Consider the following 27608-nt stretch of genomic DNA (forward strand, 5'->3'; position numbering starts at 1 on the left):
CGGCTTTATTCATAACTACAGTGAAGTTTTAGTTTAAATAACTTTTAACTCAAACTATTTTAATATATTGACTTTGATTTTACTTACTTTATTTATATGAGTTTGCGAATACGCCTGACTTTGTTAATGACTTCTAACGCCTTGATTTAATTAAAAATATATTAAAATTCTTTACCTTAAACATGTATTCTACTTATATGCAATGTCCTAAAATATTTTTGTGTGTCTCTACATAACTAACAAAAACATTTCTTTGTTCACAGATTTACAGCTGCATATTTTTCAGATGCTTACCGCGTGCTTAATTAGAAACTGTACCATTCTTAACTCTAAACTAACAAACTAACTATTAACTAGATTTTAATTTTGTTCTACAAATTAAAATTTACCTAAATCGATAATTATTTGTGTGGCGATAAACTACATTTTTTACCAATATATAAAAAAAATATTGTGTACTATTTAAACATTAGTGTTTATAAACAGTTATAAGAATATAAATGGAAACAGTGTAAGTGTGAACACGGACAACGAATACAGTGTAACGCCAATGAAAAGTTTCGACGCTCGAACAATGTATCCGAATAGCTTGTGGTTATAATGGTGCGGTCACATTAGCGGAGCGGATCACAAAGCTGGGTCCGCAACACGGCGTCGTCGGTGGACGGCCGAGCGGGTGCGGGCGAGGCGGAGGCGCCGCCCGCACCCGACGCGGAGGCGCCTGTGCGCCGCCGACGACACCGCCCGCTCTACCGCCGCCTGTTCCACTATTTCCGCACCGCGTGGACTGGCGTCAAGTTTGCTCTAGGTAATTTAGATATTATTTACACCTTATGCATACCTTTGCAATGCGCTTATATAATTTAACTCATAAGATAAATGTATGTAAGTTTATTTTTCAACATTAAGCATTACACATTTATTTCTCTTTTTTTAACTCAGTGCTGTGACACGTTTTAAAAGCTATTTTATTTTTTTCAAATGTTTCAACTCCCTCTATTTTATCAACGTTTACAGTATACGTTATAAATGCAAAGCAAATATTCAATGTCCTTTTCACTGTACAACTAGTTTCACTTTCAATTTAAACAAGAATATAAACTATACAAAATTTAGAAAGGCATATAATTATACAGCTATTCTATATCAACAACAACAACCAAAGTATTAAGAAACATATATATGAAACAAAATTTTTAAAGTTATTTTTAAAGTTTAGTAACAAAATGTTCTAGGACTATTCATGAACATCTACTACGTGATACACTTCTATGAATTTAGCAGACGGCAGCGGCATCGTAATTTTATATAATTTACTATAACACAAAAAAATATCTATCGTATGTTACTCATACAGTATATTGCTATCATATGTTGTTAAAATATTCCACAGAGCATTTTCATAAATTTACATTCAATCAGTGAATTTCAGGAGTAAAAAATCTCTTCCATAATGAAAAATTATATGTATTTAAACTAAAACTGTAATTTAAATATTACACGAAATTATATTATAGGGATACTAATTATGCATTTTATTCATAAATTTATTTCCAGGATTGATTTTTGCAAATTTTAAAACAGATTTTTGTACTTATTTATTTTTATTAAATAAATCTGACTGACTTTATGATAAAGGTTTAAATTTTTTTAATATAAAGTATATTAAAAAAAAATTAATATATTTTATATTAAAAAAAATGTTTTATGAAATTCGTGATAAAAAATGTCAAAATATGAATATTTAATAATTTGGCTCAGAGAGTTACGAGTATTAATATATTTGGCACCAATTATTTCGTTATACTCCATAAACATTAATGTGAGTAAAAATAATACATTTTGTTATGAGAGAAATTCCCGTCCATATCCCATTAAAAGACCTCATAATTTTGAATGTTATGACTATTTTATTAAGGAGCCAATAGCGAGAAAGTCTTAATTGTAATGTAATAAAAAATCTTATTAATTTTTTAGAAGAATATTTATTTTTATTTTATGCACTTATTTAAAAATATTATTATTTCATATTAATTTCGATTCACATTTATTTAATCACATATACTTTAAATTTAAATATAATTTAATTTAAACTAATTTAAATGTGATTTGCAAATTTTGACAATAATAAAAGAATCAATAAAATCAATAAAGGCAACCAAGAATGTTAATTAAGCCATGATATTACTTGAAAGCATAACCAACCTGTTATTTTGTGAAAACATCTGCAAACAACCTTTGAGATGATAATAAACAGAGTGCTGTCGTATCATCCTGTACACTGAACTGCAACGATTTAGATAAATATTTTTGAACTCGACCATCATGGTTGGGGTAATTAACAAAATAAATCTAGATTCATGTTGTACTTAATTAATCTACAGAGTTTTGGAAATATACCCAAAATCAGAATCGAAAACTGATTCTAATTTTATCTATATGATAAATTCTTTCTGCTATATAATAGTCATATATATACATATAATTTAGAAACGTGAATATTGTCATACACACCAACTAATTTATTATTGATATCTTCATTTGGTTCATATTTAAGAGCGTCCTAAAAGTCGACAGTTGAAACAAAGCCAAAAGTCGTCTAGACTCGTCTTCGAGATGCAAATTATTGGCGTTATAGCAGAAAACCCCTCAGTACCGCATTGTATTGTGTACACACGAAGACATATTCAACGTTTAATTATAGTTATAAATCCATGTTATCGCGATCCTAATATAAACACGGCGTTTAAAAACTATAAACAAGCACATAGTGTTCAAGCAAGACCGCTAAATGTAGAAGGAAAAGAAATTTTCAAAAATGTAGCTAATACTAATCACAAGTTGGACAGTGCCACAAAATTAAATTTGTTGAGTGATAATATCTATCGACCGACTTTAGATATATTAAATGAAGTGACTATACACAAATCGAATTTAGTTAAAAGCAAAAAGTTAGAAAAGGGTAACAAAGAGAAGGCTGTAAAGAAAAGAGTAAGATTTGAAGACACCGAATTGGAACCTAAACAGATTTCATTCAGAGAGCGTCTTGTTCAGTTCTTTCATTATATTTGGACGTGTACGAGGGCGACGGTTAAAATTGTTTTGAGTAAGTTTCAGCGCTTTTTATTACTTGCCTATAAATAAAGTACTAAAACCTGACCTTACACTTTATTTTGCGGAATAAAAATAATATTATCAATTGTTGTTTAAGAGTTTGTTTGTTGTAACAATACCAGTTTCATATACAAATAAATATTTCTACCTATAAATAAACCTTTCTCGTTATTACAAAATTAAAGACTATTTTAAACTGCTTTTAATGTAAAACATTAATTTCGTGATTTACAAGATATTCTGTCATTTTTGTGACCTATAGCACGACAGCATATATATATTAAAATACTTTTCGATTACAATTTACATAAATCAGCGTATCTCTTAAAACTTAAAACTGATCTTGTTTTCATGGATATATTCTTAAATTGTAGCTTCCTCAGTTCTAAAACAATTTAAAACAGGCCGAAATAAGGCCCACCACAAACGAAACGTGCCATCGAACTTACCTCAAACTCCACACTTTGTGGAATTAATGAAATTTCCGTCCGATATCGATTATGGCAAAGTTTCGCCAGTGAACAGTTTCAAATCACATTTCAATAGTTTTCAATGAGTATAGACTTGGATTAAAATTGGCTACATGACACCTGTTAATGCATATTATTCTATATTTAAATCCTACACAACGTTCTATTAATGTCTGTAATTGTTATGAAGTTCGTTACGTATTTCTTATTCATTGCCAAAGTACCAGTTTGTAAAGAAATACATCAGATTTAAATAAAAAATTGTGAAATCGTTATTGTCAATATTTTAAATTTAATTGCCTTTTAAAACATTAAATTCACAAGGCATATGAAAATGTTACCTACGTGACAATACTTTCACGCAAACAAATAACATAAAAAGCGTTATAACAATAAAACCGGGTTTTAGGCGAAGTCAAATGTTTCAATAAAAGCAGATGGTGGAAGTCACGTCGTCTGACCCACTCCAAAACCGTAAACTTTCGCCATCCAATACAGACGCAATATAAAAGATATTTCTTGCAGATGATATATTTTTTTAATTATTTTAGTTTATTATATTCAGTGCATAATTGTCTATTAAATGTAGTATAGTAACTGTTAAGTGGTAGCTTGTAAACGTGTTATATGTGGCTGTGGCTTTCATTCGACACATGCAGGTCTCCTTATGTTTTTCTTTACTGCCAAGTAACACAACTAAACACACAACAAAATACTAAGCTTAAAAAAGTCTTTGAATTGCCTCCGATCGTTAGTCTTAATATATTTCGTGTCGTATACTTGAATCTACTAATTCAAATTGTGTACGTATAATATTAGGAATATTTCTTAAAAATTGTAATAATAAATCAATCATTAATTGTAACAAGATAACAAAAATAAAACCTAATTAATATAACCAATATATTTGATGCTACTAAAATCATGTTTGTATTTATGATAAAATAAAAGGTTCATATTTTCATTGATATGTACAACAGTTAAGTGTATATAAGCAAAAGGTATGAATTAAATTATTTACACATTATTTTATATTGAAGGGTAACTATTTGATTAAACGTTTTTTTCAACTGACCTTGAAATTGTATTGGAAAATAAGTTACAAGAATGTTATATAAAAAAACTTCCTGTTATCTTCTTATTGATGCATTTTTAGGAAGTTACCAATATTATGTTTGCATCTTAACTCCAGTCACTACTACGATAAATAATCAATTAAATACTATTCTAATTATCTATTAGAATAGCGTTCATCACTTTAATTAAATTATCATTACTAGCAAAGTGGAACTAGCGAAGTGCCTAGAATTAGTCTGACTAATTTTATCGCACACCCTACGCAAAAAATCGAGTAATTAAAATGCTCATTATATTTATTATCATTGAGATTATTTAAAAAAACATAATTGATTTTTAAAGTTAAAATTCTGATGTTTGCATAAAGATACGAAACAGTTTTCTCGTACTTTTCCATTATATGATTCCATATATTGAAGAGTTACTCTTCAATGAAAAGTTTTTCTGTATAAGAGTATCTGTGATAGTTTTCAAGTACTTGGCAAGAAAGCACCCTGAACAACAACTTTCCTTCAACTCCATTGACGTAATTAGTTGTATCTCATATTTTATATAACAGGATACCATGTTATGTAAAATATGAGATACACCGGCAATGACAAACTAAAAACTATAAGCTATCGTAAAGTAAAAGTTCATGTTATTAATATTAGTAGTTAATGCGTCAGTCCAAGAAAGAACGTTTTCTAATCGTATTTATAATATTAACGTAATTTCTGATATGAAACAACTTACATGCGTTTGTTTTTTATAGGTAGGATTGAGTGTCATTTTCAATTGGCAATTTAAAAGAAAGCACTGCCCGACAGCCTAAAAACAAAGCTATTTATAAAGTAGAATAGAAATGTACTAATCTTAATATCAATATAGAAATTTAGATGAATATTTAACACATAAATTGTGCAAGTCTATGTTTTTGTACATCGTCATTCAGCTAACCGTAATTCACTCCAGGACATCACAATACACAGACAGGCCTCCAATCTATAGGGGTTCTAGTACAATCAGGGGTTCTCCAATCTAAAGGTCTGCCATGTCCGGTGACTAGACTAGAATCGCAGTTAGTGTCTACGTTTCGGTTCCATTCACCAGCACGTCAATAGAATTAGCTCTTAATAGATATATAATTGAATAGCCTGTTATCTAAGAGATTATTTTATACAATAATCACTATCGTATGTATATATATATATATATATATATATATATATATATATATACGTGTGTAAAAAAAACCTGTCCGAACCGTGAAGTGGTTGTTAGGTATCGTAAGTGATATATTTTTCTTGGCCCCACCTGGGATTTGAACTCAGGACCTCCGGGTCTGGGGCCTTACATCTAGCCACCAAACCAACGAAGCAACTTTTTCCGGGAAACATACATTAATTTTACATTTATAAGTATATATAACTACAACTTCTAGGTGTAAAATTAATGTATGTTTCGCTGAATAAATTAATAAATAAAAAAAACTAAATAGATTACCTGTTAATTTCCAAGTGGCTTAAACCGCTTACTGTGTGTGGGCTTGGTGATTTCTGCCTTTTTTATTTCAGACAATTTGCCGCACTGGTCGACTATGAGCCTAGTGTGACATGTCCTTACACGTGCCAGCAGTGTTTCAAAGGCACCCAAAGAAGTCGACACCGGTCACAAATTCAAAAAAATTACTCGATGTTTGGGAATTGGCGCACTTAAATGTGCATTTTAAATTACAATAACATTTTTATATTAATTAATATTGGATTTTTATTACGTTTTTTTAGTAATGTCTATAACTAACCTATATGCTTTCTATTTCGGGTCGGACAGGGTTTTTTTACACACTGTATAATATGTATGTGGTAAAATTACAATATATGTATAGACTTGAAGCATAATTATAATTCAGCTGTAAATTATATATTCTATCTAAATTACTTATACAAACATATTACGTATTCTCTCTAATAATTATATAATAGCTTCTGTAATTGTCATTCCTACTCCTCATTTAAAATCTATATAAATATATGTACCTTAAATATATATACTTTTCTACCTATCTCATTATGGAACACATTTTGCATTTTAAATAAACGTACAAAATCTGAAATTGCTCGTTTACGACACAAGAATAATTAATTATTAACGACGCTTGCTCTCGAGTCGGTCACAAGTGGTTTAATGATTTCCAATTATTCATTGAGTTAATTAGAATTTGTCATGATTTGCTTTCCGTTTTGGAAATCACGAATTGACATTCAGTGACGTATCAGGCTAATATAAGTTTAATATTTTTAAGATGTACCTAAATATCGATTATATACATACTAGTATGTACAACAATAATTTATTTAATAAATGCAAAATGTATTGCATTTTATAATGATTTATTGTTCAGATTTGCTTAAACAATATTGTTGATCTTAGAAATTAACATAATGTATTTCACAAGAAAAACGACAATTAGGAATATATAATAATATTAGCTTGTTTTATATACTTCTTAAATGCCTTGGCTGGTATTTTTGTCTAGCTAATAAGACTACCGATCTCTAAGTATTACATTCTCATTTCTTGGAAAAGCAGTAAAACCGTTGGTCCTGCGCCTGAGCTACGAGTATCCACCTTTATGTCAATTTGGCACCGCATCGGCTTAGACTGAGGAAATAAAGGGTACACATGCATTAGTTCTCATACCAATGCATTATAATACCTCCTACGTAATTCGGCTAAGCGAAGTTACTCTTCGCATTGAATTCTATTTAATATACTTATCATATGCTCGAATTTTATCTGATGTGCATGTAACGACAATGTAATGTACAAATATTGTTTTGTAATTTAATAGGTTCATCAGCGTTTTTATTAATCCTACTGATATAATATATTTTATTGTAATTAAAAAAAGACACGGTGATTTATGCAACTTTAAAATTCTTCATCCTATATTTAACATATGACTTATTTCATTAACAGTAGCTACTGCTAAATCGAATCGAAAACTTAATTAGGTATTTAATATACAATTAAGCATTGGATGAATGGTAGTTGACAACACGATTAATTGTCCTCAAGATACGATAACATTTTAACGAACATACATATACAAGTATTGTATATTTACGTGTAATATACCCAGATATCCTTAAAAATATAGAATCGAACACGATTTTTCAAATTCTGCACTAATATAAAAAGTATCGGTTGAAGTTGGAGATTGTAAAATTCACAATAATAATTTTGATCGTTTTCATAATTATTTCAATCAATCAATCAATCAACAGCCAATCGTTGTCCACTGCTGAACATAGGCCTCTCCCAAGGTGCGCCAAAGCTCCCTGTCCTCCGCCTTCCGCATCCAGTTGGTGCCCGCCACCTTCTTAAGGTCGTCGGTCCACCTGGCTGGAGGGCGCCCTACGCTGCGCTTGCCGATTCGCGGTCTCCACTCTAGGACTCGTCTGCTCCAACGGCCATCGGTCCTACGACATACGTGACCAGCCCACTGCCACTTCAGCCTGCTAATTTTGCAAGCTATGTCGGTGACTCCGGTTCTTTTCCGGATAATCTCATTTCTGATCTTATCCTTCAAAGATACTCCGAGCATAGCTCGCTCCATAGCACGCTGAGCGACTTTGAATTTGTGGACTAGTCCCGCAGTTAGTGTCCACGTTTCGGCACCGTATGTCATGGCAGGTAAGACGCATTGGTTGAAGACTTTCGTCTTCAAACATTGCGGTATAGACGACTTGAGGACTTGACGAAGGTTGCCAAACGCTGCCCATCCCAAGCGAATTCTTCGATCGGCTTCCTTCTCGAAGTTGTTCCTACCGACTTGTATTATCTGTCCTAGGTAGGTATATTCACTAACAACTTCGAGAGGTTTCCCCTCGACGTATATCGGTCCCGGCACGACATGCCTATTGAACATGACCTTGGTCTTGTCCAAGTTCATACCGAGACCGACACACCGGGAAGACTCGCCTAGGCTACGCAGCATTTCGGTGAGTTGTTCCAGCGACTCTGCTATGATGACGATATCGTCGGCAAATCGAAGGTGTGAGATGTACTCGCCGTTTACATTGACTCCATACCTCGTCCAATCCAGCGTTTTGAAAACGTCTTCCAACGCGTTGGTGAACAGTTTTGGGGATATTACATCCCCCTGTCTCACCCCTCTGCGCAGTTGGATCGCCTTCGTCTTACAGTCCTGGATGTGGACAGTCATTGTAGCGGCGTTGTACAGACATCTCAGTACCTCGATATATCTCCAATCGATATGACATCTCTGCAATGAGTCGAGCACTGCCCAGGTTTCGATGGAGTCGAAGGCTTTCTCGTAGTCCACAAATGCCATACACAGCGGCTGATTGTACTCTTCGGTCTTCTGCACAATCTGCCGAACAGTATGGATGTGGTCCACGGTGCTGTAGCCTGATCGAAAGCCGGCTTGCTCTGGGGGCTGGAACTCGTCAAGTCGTCTGGCGAGACGGTTCGTGACGACTCTTGAGAACAGCTTATACACGTGACTCAGGAGGGAGATTGGTCTGTAGTTTTTCAAGAGGGTTTTATCACCTTTCTTGAAAAACAGTACCACCTCACTCCCGCTCCACGTTTCCGGGGTCTTGCCATGTTGGATGACGGAATTAAAGAGGCTTGCTAGCTCTTTCAGGACCGGAGTCCCGCCTGCCTTAAGCAACTCTGTTGTGATTCCGTCATCTCCCGGAGCTTTGTTGTTTTTAAGCTGTTCTAGAGCCGCCCTAATCTCTCCTTGGTCAACGACCGGGAGCTCCTCGGAGTAATGGCGCATAAGAGGGGCACGCTGGTCTTCAATACTGATTCCCACGGGTTTATCCGATCTTGAAGAGAACAACTGCCCATAAAACCTCTCTACTTCTCCGATAATCTCAGGCCTAGAGGTAACGACCCCACCATTTTCAGTTTTAAGTTTTGTCAGACGCGGCCTCCCAAACTTGCGAGCGAACACTTTCGATCCCCGATTTTGCTCAATCGCAGCCTTGATGGCACGGGTATTGGAGCGTCGGAGATCGCGTCGCGTCAGCGTTTTTATTGTTCGGTTTAAGGCCTTATCTGACAAAAACGATGGTAGTTCTCGTCGTTTTCTCATGAGCTCGAGTGTCTCAGCAGAGAGTTTTGGTGCGTTGTCTCTTCTCTGTGGCGGAAAACACTTGCGGGATGTGTTTTGCAGTATTTTGACCAGCGTGTCGGTTCTCTCATCAATGCTGCTTATGGTTTCCAACGCGGTGAATTGATTTTGAAGTTCCATTTGGAACTTTTCGGAGCCTTGAGCAGCTTGGAGCATGGTAGGTCGGAGAGTAGACCTCATCATTCTCGATCTTTCGGCTTTTAAGTTGATATTTAGAGTGCCTCGAACCAAGCGGTGATCACTTCCGGTATTAAACCTGTTGATCACTGAAACATCTCTAAATATGTGCCTTTTATTCGAAATGATAAAGTCTATCTCGTTCCTTGTCACGTTATCGGGGCTTCGCCAGGTCCACCTCCTCTGAGGCTTTTTTTGAAAGAAAGAATTCATCAAAAAAAGCCCCTGCGCTTCGAGAAAGTTTACCAGCATTTGCCCCCTGTGATTTCTGCAGCCCAAGCCGTAAGGTCCGACTTTCGATTCACCGCTATCTTGTACTCCCACTTTAGCATTAAAGTCTCCCATAACAACATTGTAGTGGGCCCTCGAGGTGTCGTTGAGGGCCTTTGCGATGTCCTCGTACATCGCTTCGACCACATCATCAGATTATGTCGAAGTTGGCGCATATACCTGTACAACCTTCAGGGAGTACCTGTCGGAAAGTTTTAGGACAAGGTACGCTACCCGGTTCGACACACTACTGATTTCCACAATGCTGCTAATGAGATCCTTTTTGACTAGAAAACCGACACCACCCTGGGAGAGGTTATCACCTTCGCGGAAGTAGAGTAAGTTACCGGACTCTAGAGTTATCGTGTCCTCCCCCTGTCTTCGGACTTCAGATAACCCCAGTATATGCCAGTTTATATGACTTAACTCTACTTCTAATTCGGCGAGGTGATGGTCCAGCCTCATCGAGCGTCCATTATACGTTGCCATTTTCAGTCGTTTTATACGGTAGCCTGCCGTGAACCGGTGATTCTTAGCACCCCCTGCCCTGCCGATACCGCGACCGCTACCTTGGTCGGGCCTAGCGGGCTTGCCGGTAACTGGGGGCCTTTTTTTGGGCGCATCTGCCATTAAGGGAGGGGTTTGCCCATACTCGCCGCGCTGGGCAGGCATGTTGGCGAGCGCAGTAGGGGGTAAGATGTTTATGGGAGGGGGGACGCTGCTGCCCATCCCCCCTTTTCCCCGTACCTCAGTCGCCTCTTACGACACCTACGGGATGAGATTGGGGGAGTACTATTCTAAGCCGGTACTCCACGGCATAATTACCGGCACTCCATAATTATTTGCCGCTTTCAAAAGAACTTCTGGTATGGCGACGTAGAAATAATAATCGTAAAACAGAATTAGAATCGCCATTGTTATATTCTAAGGCCGATTGAGGTCATTCTCTGTTAATGAACCTGAATCCAGTAGCTGTTCGAAAATAGCCCGCTGTTTACTGTACGTTCTAGCAAACGTATACAATGCATCACACCCGACCTTATGTAAATAGGCCTTAAATTCATCAAGTGCTAATATATTACCAGAATTTAGTAGAAAAGAGTCGTAATCGTTATTTATCATTAATATTCTTCGAGTTTGCGATAAACTATTTATATATTTTTTTTGCGCAATTAATTATTTTTTATTATTGATCGCAACTAATTATATATGATACTCTAATTATATATGATGGTTAAAGTAATATTCAAGCTAGTTTTAATTAATAAAAAAAGTTAGCATAGTGCATTTATGTGCAACAATCTTCACAAAATTGAATGTAGTTACTTTTTATAAAATTGAAAAAGCAAATATTTTATTTAAAAAATGTTTTAATCTTCATCTTTATCTTGTCATTTAATAGGTACTTAAGTTTACTCTTCACTCGATAAATAAATTATTTCAAATACCGCGGTTCATCTCCACATATTTCTCTGTTTGATATGACTACACCTATTCCTCGTATGTGGACGGGCTGATAGTAATGTGCATGTACCAGTATATCCGCGGCTCCGCGTACCAAAGGTATTCAGGGCGTACATTACAGATTTATATAATAAAATGTCAGTGAACATTGACATGGAAAACTTTTCCTTTAAAAAGAACCTGAGACGTCGTACGCTCAACACTATACGATCGGCTGTGACGGCGCTCAGGCAAATCGCGAGTAAGTGCTTTTAAATTGAGTTTTGCGAGTGAAACAAGTTGCGTTTGTTTGTTTCGGTAACATTGAAAACGCTTTCAAACTTACGTGAAACACTATTAGGCTTTTATCCGTAGAGTCAAGAACTTCTGCCGAAATGCAATGTTTAGTTGCTCGTAGAGTAAACTTGTATGCCTGAATCCTATTCAATATCTATTTGAAGACAATGACATACGAATTCGTTTTAATTTAACAGGAATATTTGTCAACTAGAAAACTCTCTTACTGATTTTAATTACGTTCAAATTTATTTTAGTAAAATTTAAAACATTGCTTAAAAACTTTAAAATTTCTAAAACACGCAATAGAACAATTTGATGTCAACCCAAAAAATGTTTTTAATTTATTCCTTGTTAAAAAAAATCATAATTTTAAATTTACTTGTAAGCACGTTGGGTTTTTTAAATGTGTCATGCAAAGTTTAATCTGATAGTAATGATTAATTTGGTTCATATTTTCAAGTATATTTGTGCGTGTACATATTTTTTATTTTAATTTTTTTATTATAATAGCGGGCTTACGACTGTAATGACCTTTTTAATTAAATTGCTATTACGACCTTGTGATTAATTTAGTCATCATTTTTAAACAATAGGAACCTTGTAAGTATCTTATAAGTGTAATTTTCTGGTAGTTAAAAATTATATATGAGAAACCAATTTATTGATGTATTATTACAATAATATTTATACAAATATTTTGAATGTACCATAAAATTTAATTGCTCGTATTTTATTAACGCTTAGACATTTAAAAATGTTTGCATTACTTTCTATCTTGCATTCCTTTGATTTTGATTGATATTTAAATATTATTAGGCATAATATAGTTATAAAAACTCTAAACGATTAACGAGATCTAATTGCAACAGTTGTACCTACTCGTAATTATTATCAGTGTAACATAAGTGTAGCAGATGATTTTGATGTGGTAGACTATTACCTAATTCACTAATTATTGCAAAACGTCTATAGGACAGGCTGTTTGATAAAGAGTTTCGACATTTAAATATTACCAGAACGCATTTACAAATCTTTACACATACATATGGTGTACAAAGTAAATTTATTGTAATAGGTACATACATTGGTTTAAGATTTAAACTTAAAAAATATTTGAATAAAAATATCAAAATTGATTATTAGTGTTACTATTTAGTTTTATTTTACAAACTTTAATTTATTAACAAACAGCTGATTGATCCAACTTATTTTGATTTTAAAGAATCCTAAGTGCGATTTTGGCTATCAAAGCTTATGAACGTTACTGCTTCAGTTACACAATTGTATTCGTTTTACATGTTAAAATTTTACGTGGTTCATGGGCAGTTCAAATCGCAACAACGTGTTTAGCTCACGAAAGTACGTACGTAATAGACGTACGTAGTTTCAAGAGCAATAACAGTCGGCTAAAAGTTGTAAAGCGCTAACATGAACACTCACGATCCAGCAGTAAACAGACGAGCGTAAACATATATATACTTTAATTTGCTTATTGCGTACATTATAAATTATATTAAATGCTTACTAAGAATGTTAATGTTTTAAATGTAATATAAAAATCAACACTTTGATTTTGAACACATGTAATTGGCTCCATTATCTGACGCGCTGACGAGTACACTTACGAACTAAAATTTATCTGGACATTGATTTGTAAGCTGTTAGTTGATTACCTACTTATATCAAATAATCGTTCGAATATTTTTTTAATTTTTCATAACTTTTTTTGTATTACAATTTGACATCGTAACTATATGTAATAGACCCTTATCCCCATAATGGGAGTGCCGGAACAATCCATTGAGTAATTGTGAAACGTCAGCGACTGTAATGAAGGCATCATTCAGATGTTTTGGAAGAGCCGTTGTACTCGCCCCACCTTAAAAAGCCCTGTCATCACCCGACGTCTTACTGACGGCTCCGGCGGTAATATAATTACTTGTTCCACCATTAAAGTGACAAACGCGTCACGCAAACTTAGATCGCGATAAGGATATTTTAATAAATAAATGGTTTTTAGTTTAGAAACAAACGGGACTTTATTGACATGAAATTTGAAAATATTGATTTGAAGAAACTTTGACGAAATAATCTACTATATCGGTATAACTATAAATCCATTTATGGTAATTGTTTAGATTTAAACAACAACAACAACACTAACAAGACTAACCGATTATTTCTGTAAATTATAACTACTGTATTTTTGAAGATTATAACTCTATCTACATTAGAAATGGAAGTCAAAGCTATTGCACAGTTTTAATACAATCTTTGTATAAACACAAAATAAAAGTTGATTCTTGCATTTTTCATTAAAATCACATTTTGATATTATTGCTAATTAATTTGAGTTCAATATGAAATACACTAAATTCGAAACAATACACATAATATATCCTTACTATCAGGTTAATATCATAAATAAAAAGGAACTCTGTCTGTCTTTTACCTCATCACGATTAAGCCACTAAACCGATTTTAATAAAATTTGACAACGACGTAACCTCGAACCTACATACTCATAATGTATAAATTACGGAACTTGCAGGAAAAAAAATTGACGTAGACTGAAACTTGAAATAGCTAGTATATAAATATAATGACATTAAATGTATATATTATTAAATATTTACCAGACAATAGCTGAAACAAAGTGGTAAAACGCAATTTTTCAACGATACATTGTCCGTCTGTTGACTGCACGTATCACGTAGAAACATTGAATGGATTTATATTAAGCTAGCTTACACTATAGTGATATTTATTGCATAATATTTCATCCTGTGACATTGCAAGCCCATTGGCTTCCTCACAAAGCTTTAACATTGATTGTATTTACTTTATAAGTTGATTAAATTATTTATATATATAATAATAATATCCTGGGACATTTTTCACACACGGCCATCTGATCCCAAATTAAGCTTGTACAGAACTTGTACTATGGAGACCAGACAACTGATATACTACATATAATATTTTTCTTTTCGTAAACACATACTTATATAGATAAATACACCCAGACTCGGGACAAACAGACATGTTCATGCTCACAAATATCTGTCCTGGGTGGGAATCGAACCCACAACCTTCGGCGTGAAAGGCAAGTATCTACCAACCACGCCAACCGGATCGTCAATTTATATATATATAATAAATATTATGACAACACTTCTAAAAGTAAGTTTAGCAAATCTCCACGAATACAATTATTCAGAACTGTGGCAGTCATATAATAAAATATAGGATTGATTGAATTAAATGAATGTCTTTTTCGTAAAACCTCTTCAGATTACGCCTTTCGTAATCTGAAGAGGTTTTACGAAAAAGTAAATAAATGACTACGACTGCGACTTAATAGTGACTACCCTAAGCTATTTCCGTAACCGTACCGTAACAGCTTGTGAATGTCCGACTGCTGGGCTAAAGGCCTCCTCTCTTCTTTTTTGAGGAGAAGGTTTGGAGCTTATTCCACCACGCTGCTCCAATGCGGATTGATGGAATACACATGTGGCAGAATTTCAGTGAAATTAGATACATGCAGGTTTCCTCACGATGTTTTCCTTCACCGTAAAGCACGAGATGAATTATAATCACAAATTAAGCACATGAAAATTCAGTGGTGCTTGCCCGGGTTTGAACCCACGATCATCGGTTAAGATTCACGCGTTCTTACCACTGGGCCATCTCGGCTCATTTATTATTATAAAGTTATTATTGTTATTTACAAATTAATTTTCTTATTTAAGCTTTAAACATTTCTTTAGCGAGCAGTATTAATATTATTTGATGTTTTTTTACAATGTTTTATCATTGTAAATAAACATCATATAATGTTATTGTGTTTACAGAACTTCATCTTAAATCTAATTTTTCACATCTCTACACACCCTAACCACAATTTATTAAGCTTGGGTACACTAATTACACGACACACAATTGAATGGACATTTATTAAGCCTAAATTTTCATGCATATAACTTTCATAGACTATTAAACTTTGCATTATCAATTTCATTCGGTCTGACTGTATATTTAAGTGTCGTATGCAAATTATATTTTACTTTTATACTACATTAATTATTTATTATATTATTAAAGTAATAAAAATTGACCTGTTTAATTTTTTGTCTACAGTGATTTTAAAATTAAAAATTTAATATCGCAAAATTAGGTGTTTTAGTACTTATAGGCATATAAAATCGCACAATAAATAAACGTATTACAATCGCAACATTTTGATTAGTAAATTTTAATGTATTAATTTCTTTAAAATAACTTAACGACTTTCGTCTTCATCATTTTCTTCCCCCAAACTTAATTAAAAAACTATCCGAGAGATGATTTAAACAAGAAGCTCTTAAGTAAATGTAAGCCACAAAGTTACTAAGTGATACAGCGCTGTAGTTGCCGTATTGTATAAAATTGTGTTACTCTCTAAAATTTATTATTTTACGTTAAGCAAAACAAAACAAACTGTTCAATGATCCAAAATTAAACAACATATATTTTAGGTACCAACGAAAAACATATTTCAAAAGTATTTATGACTTGATTAACGCTTAAGCTAAATATAACTGAAAAATATGTGTCATAAAATATTTATCTGAAGCTTGAGACATGAAATGAATGAAAGCTTTAGAAATAGTCTTATACGAAGAACATTCTCTCCAGAATCAAAACTAAATCTGAAACATTACGAACAACTTTACTAACTACTGAAAGACTGAATTCAATGACCCCAATAATTTCGTAATAGAAAAATCACTTTAAAAAATCATCTATTTTCCTTAACGAGAACTTAGATTTTTTCTGTCTTTTATAATAAGAACAAAAATAGGCACGACAAAGTCTTTTTCACATTTAAATAAAATAAAATGAACCTATTTCTACCAATTGTAATTTGGAATAATTTATATGATCGGGGGCATTATCTCTACCTAAATCTATTCTTGTTCCGAATTAAACGACGATCGATTGAGGTGTGAAAGTAGGACAGACAAACTAATATTCACACAGCACACACTTACTTAATGTATCAATGATTTTGACAAATTATACAATCATGACATTATTTGTTTACTTGTTTGTTTCTCAGAATCAAAAAATTAGAAAATAATGAAAATGAATGATAACTCTTAGGAAATTGAAACCGAATGGATTCAATTTATTTTGGGACGTAAAAAGGCTCTCGATAAGTAATCAAATAAATGTCTATATCCAATTATAGCACAGTAATTTGTTCAAAATAGAGAAGTATTAACAGTAGGTATGCAATGTATAGTATAGGTACGAAATCTCTTAAAGCTAAGGCAATTAAAATCGGGACGGCGCTAGTATTGGTCACTTGGGAGCGATTGTCAGCTACCCAACGCTTATTACACGTTCTATTTTTTTTTTTCTTTACAACCGTACTTCAATTACATTCGAACAAATTTGACTTCTGAAGGGTTTTATTAGCATATTTGAACATCGAACAATCCAACAATCTTTTTTAACATCATTGCCTTCAAATCCTTACTTATATTAAAAAGGCAAAGTGAATCAGTTACGTTTTCACGTTTTAACTACTTAACCGATCTTTATGAAATTTTGCATACACATTTTTAGCGGTACAGAAAACGACATATTACGATATAGTACCCAACACCTTCCTCACAAGAGGACAACGCCTAGGGGGAGGAATTGGAAAGAAATTATTCTTTTGTAGGTTATTGATCTAGCCTAGATGGTCTATCGGCAAGCTCAATTTCGTGTCAGTGAATAGTTTTTTCTATTAAGAAATTGGTAATAACAACTCCTAATTACCGTAACCGTAACCGTAACAGCCTGTGAATGTCCCACTGCTGGGCTAAAGGCCTCCTCTCCTCTTTTTGAGGAGAAGGTTTGGAGCTTATTCCACCACGCTGCTCCAATGCGGGTTGGTAGAATTCACATGTGGCAGAATTTCAGTGAAATTAGACACATGCAGGTTTCCTCACGATGTTTTCCTTCACCGTAAAGCACGAGATGAATTATAATCACAAATTAAGCACATGAAAATTCAGTGGTGCTTGCCCGGGTTTGAACCCACGATCATCGGTTAAGATTCACGCGTTCTTACCACTGGGCCATATCGGCTTTTACTCCTAATTAGGTAGTTGACAATATTACACTCACTTAATACGAAACGACATTGATGGTATTCGAAATAAGATCCAAACTTAATAAAATCTATCCAAATGGTTACATTATCTTAAATCTAAATATTTAAAGTCTCCTTTACCTTAGACAAACAATTAAAGTGCTTTTAGTGATACCTTAAATGCTATTTAAAATATGTAATACGTTTCTTTAACTCCCTTCGCAAAATCGCTACAAATGCAAGAACTTAAGACGAATTTCAATAAGCAATTTGAAACTGCGTCACGTGACTTAACAACTGTAAGAGACTGTTATACCGAGGGTGTGAGATGGGTGAATAAATTATACCTTTAACCCAATTTCAAAACATAAATTATGTAAAACGGTGCTAAATGTAGCGATGCTTTTAAAATTACACAAATCTATCTTATACAGATTTTTAAGTTTATATTACTTTCAGATTAAAAAAAGTATTGTGAAACTAAATCTAGTTATGTTGAGTTTTTATTACAAAATGAAAATATTAAAAATGCTTTTTAAATATCCGTAACTACTATATAGCATAATAGTTTGCTTTTATCATGCAAAATTCCACACAATTAAGGTTTTATATATATGACACTCGCATGTTCAAAAGAAAAAGAAAAAAATTAGCTGCTAGGAACAGAAGACATCAAACATTTTATATTGGATCACAATATAAATTTATTTTTATGCTAAATTATATTACGAGTTTTATACCGAATAAAATTATAAACGCGAAATTATGTTTGTTTGTTTAATACGCATTCGCGTCTTAACTACTGAACCGATTGTTATTAAATTTGAATTTTCGAACGAATTTAAATTTCATAAAGATTGCATACACGTTATCAGAGGCATAGTATAACCTTCTCTCCCCCCTTTATACGAAGACATAAATTACGTTGAAAATGTTGCTCAAATTTTTTTCTTTGAAACAGTACACATTTTTGGTAACAGTAGTATACAGTCAAGTCGTGAAAGGGATTTTAAGTCATTTAAATATCCCATAACCTAAAAGTATCAGTAAAGCGCTCTCAAGGCTTTTGTAATTAAAGTGAGCTATTATTAAAATTATTCAAGCGGATTTATAACCGTATGAAAATATATTAATTGTAATAATCGATGTGACGAAGTAGAACAGTTTTAAATAATTAACAATAAACAAACAATGGGAGAGATTCGAGAAATCGTAAACTTTGTTCAGCAAACACAGAGCAGCACAAGCGAGTAATTGATTTAACATTGTGTACATACAAAACTTTCTTATTATATCCTGAGGAATACTTTCTTATTTTTTTTTTAATAATATATTATGATATGTTATAAAATTATTTTAATTTATTAATAACTAGTTCCCGCCTACTAGAAAACGCCTGTTCGTTCATTAAGTCCTCTTCTGTAATCCTGACAATAGATGAGAAAGCGTAACAAGCAAAGAAACAAACAAACAAACTCATTTTCGCATTGATAATATTAAGTAGGGATTACAAAAAAGTATACTAGTCAAAGAAAACACACTTAATAACAATAGAAAATTTTATAATAATTTTATATATTTTAATTAATTATATATAACATTATAAAATTCTATAATAATTATTTATAATCGTATGCTTGATCCGATATATTTATCATTAAACACCTTCCACTTAAACGGCCGCATATAACCGCAAATTCTAACGCTTCCCCACCAAACTAATTACACAGACAAAACTGAACTGACATGTGGTTAACCAAAATTTTCACGTAAATTATGAAGGTTTCATTCTAAAACACTAAATGTATTTGCTTCAGTCAGTATCGAAAGATAAAAATTGTTTGTGATAAACTAATTATGTAAATCTTATTTCACATTTTACGTTTATAATCAAATTATTAGTTAAAAAGGTTATATATATATAAGGTGGCCATTAGCATGACATATAATATTGTATATTGATAGGTAAGTTAACAACGGGTGGTATATACAGATTATTGTATAACATGCACTAACTTATAACAAATCCGTCTTTTAGGATGAATTTACTTACGGCGTTATTTAAAATCGTTTAGCAGGTGCTTATCTAATTATTAAACATTGATTTCTCTCTTTCTGACAGCTATGACTTGACATTCGAAAAAAGAGGATTCAATTTATATTTAACCAATCACCCTCTTAAACATTTAAACGTTAAGCCATTCGATTTTAATTCAAATCAATATTATTAAAAAATATTCTTAATGTAAGTATATTTTAACAATACCGCGTAAAATTAAAAAAAAAACTGTATAATTTTGTTTCAGCTTTAGTCCAAGTTTATGCTTGGTTGCAAAAGTTTGCGTAACTTAATTTCATCTACCACACTGGAAAGTGAATTAAGAATGATTTTCCTCATAAGATATTACAAGGTAATTTTTATGATAAGATACAAGGTAATACAATTGTTGCTTAAATATATCATAAATTGTTTAGGTGGATTCTAACGAATAACAGACATTATTCAACATATTGGTGAGTCGGTTTATCAATAAAAAATATGAAACATTTCAGTTTGTATTGTAATTAAAGCAATCAGAGCTTGTATCTGTAATATAATCTGAGTATAATGTTACCTAATATATGAACATAACAGCGAACAAAAATGGGTATAAAAATATTAACAAAAAATCACACGTAAAGAAGTCATGATAAAAAAGTATGTTGTTTTTTTAAAGGTCGTATATCGTTAGATGCAATACGGAAAACATAGATTTCCATTTCGCAAAACTGTAGTCAATTAAAACCCGGACGATGCGAATATTAGTTACCTGTCGAGCAACTGACACTTTTTTATTTTGCTTCTTCTGAGTTCCATTTTCAATTTATTAAAATAAAATTAATATATTCTTATATTCTTATACGAAAGAGCCGAGACGGGCCAATTGATAAAACCCTACATCTTAACTGAACAACATTCGTGTTATCCTTACAAATAAAAAAACTGACAAAACTAGCTTAAAGCATAGCATATAATAGTGGAATAGGGTAAAATAATAAGATAAGTCCTTTGTGTAAATAAGTGACTACAGTAGATATTTAAGAGGTGTTTCTTAATTTAACTTATTTTAATGCAATATCTAAGAGATAATATAAGAGTGTTACGAATGTAAAACGCAGAGGTCCATCGATAAAAATTGATAAAATATAGTTAAAAATACCGAATTTCAAAATACAACCTTAAAAGTTTATCTTTGTCAGTTCGTCATTCTATAGTCGTTGTTATTGTTTTAAGTCTGATATAACCAGTAGTAGAGCCCTTTTGCGTTAAAATCCATCTTTTGTTCGTCGTCGTCTATAGGAAAATATAGCAAAGAAACTGTCAAGAAATAAAAACCTACCACATCAGTATCTTCCAACTCGCGGAGAAAAGGACATGCCAAGCAGTCATTTACAGACATATTACAAATGTCGTATTGGCAGTGTCATAAGCGGCTTATATTCCTTACAGTAGCAATGTCTTATGCGAATGATGACCACTTTCGAATATAGTACATAATATTCACATATGCTTGCTTCTAGAAATAAATAATTAATTAAAAACTTAAGTCATTATATTAAGAATTGAAATCAATTGTTTTCATTTTTTGAAATATTCGGTTCGCGGCTTAGCCTATTCGAACGTTGCTATAAAAATAAATATAAATTTGAACAGGAAATAACCTCTCCTCTCCTCTGCTGATTACATTACAAAAGCAGTGTAACTTCGTAAAACAAGTAGCTCATTGTGAGGAAAAAGGAAAACCCGTATTATGTATTCTATTAGCTTTCTAAACGGCGGCGCACTGCTTTGACGTAGACACATTACACTTTGAAAATTGAATGGATTCTAAAAGTTATTTAATAAAATTATTTTCTTTAAAAGGAAAAATGCTTAAAGCCCAGAACGTCCTGTATTTTAAGATGAAATATACATCATCCAAATTCACAAATGAAATGAAATCAGAGCTACAAGGTCACAAAGGACATTATCACTGACCTCAGTAAAATATAAATAATAAATGAGATGCGCAAAATGTCCATTCGCATTCATTCCTTTTATTGAGAGATCTCGGAAATCAAATCCTTAATTGACATGAAATTTGTCACAGAGATAGATAAAAACGAAGATAAATTGTACACGCGTTGTTTGCATTTTTATAGTGTAATAAAAGTGTTTTGAACTGTTTAATATCTACAAATTGTATACATTTGAATTTGAGATTTCATAGTGTAGAAATTATTTAATTTATGAATTTATATACAAGACAATAACAGTATGTAACAAATGTATATTATACTAATTATTGTTATAAATAACTTAGGGCGATCTCACAGGTTTATTTTAACACGAAATCTGTATAGGTGGTAGTAGTAATACACTAATAATACACAATTACACATACAAACTATTACTTCTACATAAAACAAATCCTTACTTATATTATTAACTTTAAAGTGAGTTTGTTTTTTTATTTGTTAGTTTATAAATAAAATTAATAAATATAATATAAGTTCAAATTTCCTCTACGCTATCGTCCATTCTTTCATGTTTTATGAGTTATTTAATCCTAATATTCTTCCTTAATTAAAGTATATTTATTTAATATTGAAGTAAAGTAAGTCAATATAATGTAAAATGAGCAAATGCGCATATTTATGAATATTATTATATAGTATTTATATAACTTTGAACTATAGAAATCGCAAAAATGGGAAAACAATTTGTACACTCAGATATAAGTCTCACATGTCACAAACTAAATAATCAAGTTAAAATAAATAAATTATTAATCCTCATAGTCATATGTAGTAGTTTAAGTGAAATGAACATTCCCAGATATTTCATATAATATAGTAGTCACGACTGCCTCTCGCTTGCGTCGCCACAAAATTCAATAAACGTTGAGCAGCTCGCTGCTCAAACTACGTCACATGCCGGGTGATCTTCACGGTTGATAATGGCAAGAATATTGAGATTGTCAAATAGTTTAATTCCCCATACTAGTTAAAAATTGCTTATTAGAAACGTCGGGACTTTAACAATTGTTAATGGTACATTTGTAGACGTGAATAAATTATATATTTTTTAAATATATTAGAAAATATTTAATGAATCACCAATATGACAAGCCATACGAATTATTCGTGCCAGTGACTGAAACATAACAAAAGCTGCCTCAAAGGAATACGAACTACGTTTCAGTGAATAGTAAATATTTGTACTGAATTCATTCGTTGGCTTCGCAAATAATAATATCGATGTTTACTATAATTTCAACATATATTCAGTTGAATTGTAACATTTAATTCAGAAGAATAAAAAAAGTTTATACACGGCCTAAATTTATGTTTAAATATGAGTTTTCTTTTTCTATTATATCGATCACACCATAAAACAAATAAATAACGGTTAAAAAACTAGTGTAAATAGGAACAACTACGTAAATAAAACTTTTGATAGTTACCTATATAATTATATATATATATATATATATACAATAAAGATTGTTCATGATAATAAAGATTACATCTTTAAAATTTAATCTTAATTAGTGTGCCTCCGAATAATGTCAGGCAATTAAAATTTCATTCAAGAAATCTCTATTATTCCTCGAACGGATAATGACTCGATAAGTGTTTACGAGCTCCAGATAAGATTATTAATATCCCAACAGCCAATTACCATGGCGCTTAACAATGTGTCAAAGCTAAGAGGATGCTAAGAGGGCCCGCGATATTAAAATGAGGCCCGTTGATGGCCCTATCCTACTACAACGTCATCAGTTTTAAAGAACTCTTCATTCCCCTTTAAATGGAAATTTTCTCCATCGAGCATATTTCGCTTCTAGCCATAGAATTCGTGCTGATATTGCGTTCCTCGTTTAATATTGAAAGCAAAATATGATTTTGATTTCAAAATCAGCGATGAGTTCTACAAAATTGGTATTCTTATCTTTTAAATAAATAATGAGTAAGTATTTATTGTGTTTTAATTGAAATCTACTATCGTTTTAAAGTCAATTGAAATAAAGAGCATTGTGATAACTAAGCAATTTGTGCTTGACTAGATACTGAAGCCTTAACAATTCGTTACGTTCAATTTTAAATGGTAAAAAAGAGATGTAGTGAATAGCATTGATTCTGAAATTGTTCGAGACCATGGATACAAAATGGACACTAAAAAAATATGAAAAACTCAGTGACTCAACTGATTCGAGAATTCGGGTGGAATATTGCTATGAAATTTTAACATTCAACGGTTATATCATAAAAAATAATAATATAATAAATGTACATATTACATTATACTCTGTGGAACGAGCTATCATCGACGGTTTTTCCGAACCGATATGGCATACTCATTCCTTAAAGGCCTGTAAACCCACCGGGTTTGCTGGTGTCCATGGGTGGTGGTAGTCTCTTTCTAGACTACTGCACGTTTGGCCCCAAATGTATTATTATTACATCAAATATATTGTAGATTTTATTTGGTATTGTAACATTGACATAGTTCTGTTACACTCCTATGTTTATCCTTAAATGTTAAAGCAAGTTTTTTCGATACATTTGCAAGTGATTGAGTGCGTTCATATTTGCGTAGTAGAATTGAAGTCAAAATAGCGTATAGGAAAATAGCACACATTTTCATACATATTAAATTGCCGTAGGAATAAGCGATCGCCGCATGCAAAGTAATGACGATGGCGGATATTGAAGCTTTCACGAGTACTACGTCAATTTGCACAAGAGTGGTTTTTTTATGGAAAAATAAACTAGTTTTAGAATTTTATTTTTAGTAACACTTTTTCTAAAGGACGATATGTTTCTTGATCTAAGGTCTAATTTGTGAATACTAAAATTGCCTAAATAAGTTAGCTAAAAACTGCAACATTCACAACACTGTTCGGGCTGTATACCAATAGTTAAACAATTAAGGCTTTCTTTGAGTTTAGTGATTTTTTTATTTAAACATAATCCGTATATTTTAGAAGTTCTTACGTACATAGTTTTTATTAGTAAGAATTTTTGAAATTCAATTTATACTATGTCGTAGCGCCTGTTGGTCTTTTTACCATGGCCATTTTACAATGAGATCAAATACAAAATGTTTCCTATTTTAACAAAATTATACCATAAGATTAAAGCTAAATATAAAAAGCTGTTGAATGCATTATGCTATTAACGTATAAAATTCATATTTTATATAAATGACACCTAAAAATAAAGCAATATAAACGCCAAAAGTTCTTTTGCGCTATTTCACGCGTCAAATATTTTATGTAGCTACCGTTGAGGCAATTCAATTTTTAATGAACTTTTCTAAAATAATTATTCTTCTAAAATATAATAAAAAACAACAACCATTAGTATTAATACACTTTTAAATGTTTTTTTTTTTTTGCATTTAAATAATTTAAAAACTACACCAATATTTATAGGCGTATAGAATCTTTAGAATATTTAACTTATAATAATCGTATCATATTATTTTCATAGATATATAACACTGCATTACATAAAATGAAAAAACTATAGTCATTTTATTTTGTCACTCCGATAAGAAACCTCATAAACTGTCTTATTAAGGTCAGATAAAACATATTTCAGTAACCTAGCATTTCGCTTTATTGCTACCACAAAGGTCTGACCATATTTAGATTGGAGGAAAGTTCCATTCTAGCAATAAAATAGAACATAAATTGTTCAGTACATAAACATTTAGGCAGCGTTTACATTAGTAGAATTGTTTCATAGATAACTACAGTGTACTTTAATTTTAAGTAATTTATTATTAATTACGAGAGATTTATAAGTCATCTCGTGGTTGGGCGGTGAATGAAAACGTTGGATACCTGCATGTTGCAGATATAAAATGCCCTTTTTGTCTCACCAAACAAACCTTCTTTTCAAAGGAGAACTTTAACCCTAAACTTTTAAACTTTTTTTTTATATTTTCTAAGCTTTTTTTTATATTTTACACCAAAGTCATGAGTCATCAGTTAAGCATTCAATGCTATCACAATTAAAGTAGACATAAAACTTTGTACGTTGATTTTAAATTATGTAACTACCAAATGGCCAGCACGCATTTCAATACCTTTTTAATCTTTAAGGTATTTTGTTATCCTCTTGTAATTATTTGGCTATCAACATCAAAGATATATATTATTGATATTATATTTAACACCTCGATGTCTGGAAATCCACAACAAAGCGATTTTTAAGTCATTTCCTGCACAATCACTTAAGGGCGACTTTTCTGAATCGATATGACATAGAAACCTTCAAGAAAGGGTAAATGTCTAAATTACAAATGTTATTCCTTATGTTGATTACACACTCATAAATATAGATGATTTATCTTATAAACTCGTATCAGAATAAATGTGAAGACGTTTTATACCTTCACTCTTACATCCTAAATTTTTCAACATATTTTTTTTTTAATAAATTGCACATAAAATATTTTTATCATTTTTTATCAAAAATTTTGACTTACAAATATAGAAGATACAGAGAAAAACCGACCATCAAAGGAATACAATTTCAAGAACGTTATTCCCACATCATAAATATTTTATAAGGACCTTTTATATTACCTTAGAGTTCACACATCTTACCTATATAAAATACTTGATTTATTTTTATATAATGTATTTGTAGTCCATTGCAGTCCGACGCTTGCTTAGGCTATTTTTTATAGGTTTACCGTTTCAATTCTTATCGGCTGGTACCTTAGTAAAAATATAGTAGTCTTTTAAACGATATATGTACCTATCTAACCCGCCCGCTGCGCTGTGTATCATATATAACTTAATAATTATAGTGTCATTAAACCTAGCAAGGTACAGGTAGCAAGGTATACGGGGTTTATTTTTTCAATTATTTATATGCTCTTTAAATTTATGCTTATACTTTATTACAAAAATCGAAATCTTTATTCAATATTGAAACGTTACACTTGTTTATTGATTGTCAAAAATCTACTTGAAGAAACATTTCAGATCAACAATGCTACGGCGAAAAGACCTAGGCGGGATGTTTATACTTCGAAAATGAAAATTATGCGAAATTATTAACTAATTCGTGGTACCTGCCATGACACAAGATGCCGAAAAGTGGACGCTAACTGAGTGACTGAACAAAAAACTCAAGGGCCCTCAGCATGCTATGCTCACCAATGAATAAACCTATTTCCTAGTGGTGGATAACGACTGGCTAACGACGACAAACTTTTTAAGATCTTAATATTATAGGTTAACTAATATTTTTAAAACACAAGAAAATCAATGATTAATTTTTTTTAGGTATTAAATGTTTATCAATCTATATATATAGGATGTGCCTTAGCTACTATCAAGATCATATCTATCAGGTATGTTTTTACCAAAAAAACTAGATAGGTCAGTTGCTCTATTGCTGCCTGAAAAAAGACTAAACTAATAACAAATAATTCGTT

General features: G+C 32.1%; 1 protein-coding gene across 1 annotated transcript in view; it reads left to right on the forward strand.

Annotated features, from left to right (window-relative positions):
- Positions 1-500: 500 nt before the first annotated feature.
- LOC126772555 (Kv channel-interacting protein 4-like) overlaps positions 501-27608 on the forward strand; it is a 101332-nt gene continuing 74224 nt past the window's right edge. The window contains exons 1-2 of the mRNA XM_050492956.1: positions 501-509; positions 619-808. Coding sequence (XP_050348913.1) covers positions 501-509; positions 619-808 — 199 coding nt within the window. The remainder of the gene's footprint in view (positions 510-618; positions 809-27608) is intronic.

The sequence above is a fragment of the Nymphalis io genome, chromosome 12 (genome assembly GCF_905147045.1).
Source record: "Nymphalis io chromosome 12, ilAglIoxx1.1, whole genome shotgun sequence".
Lineage (NCBI taxonomy): Eukaryota > Metazoa > Arthropoda > Insecta > Lepidoptera > Nymphalidae > Nymphalis > Nymphalis io.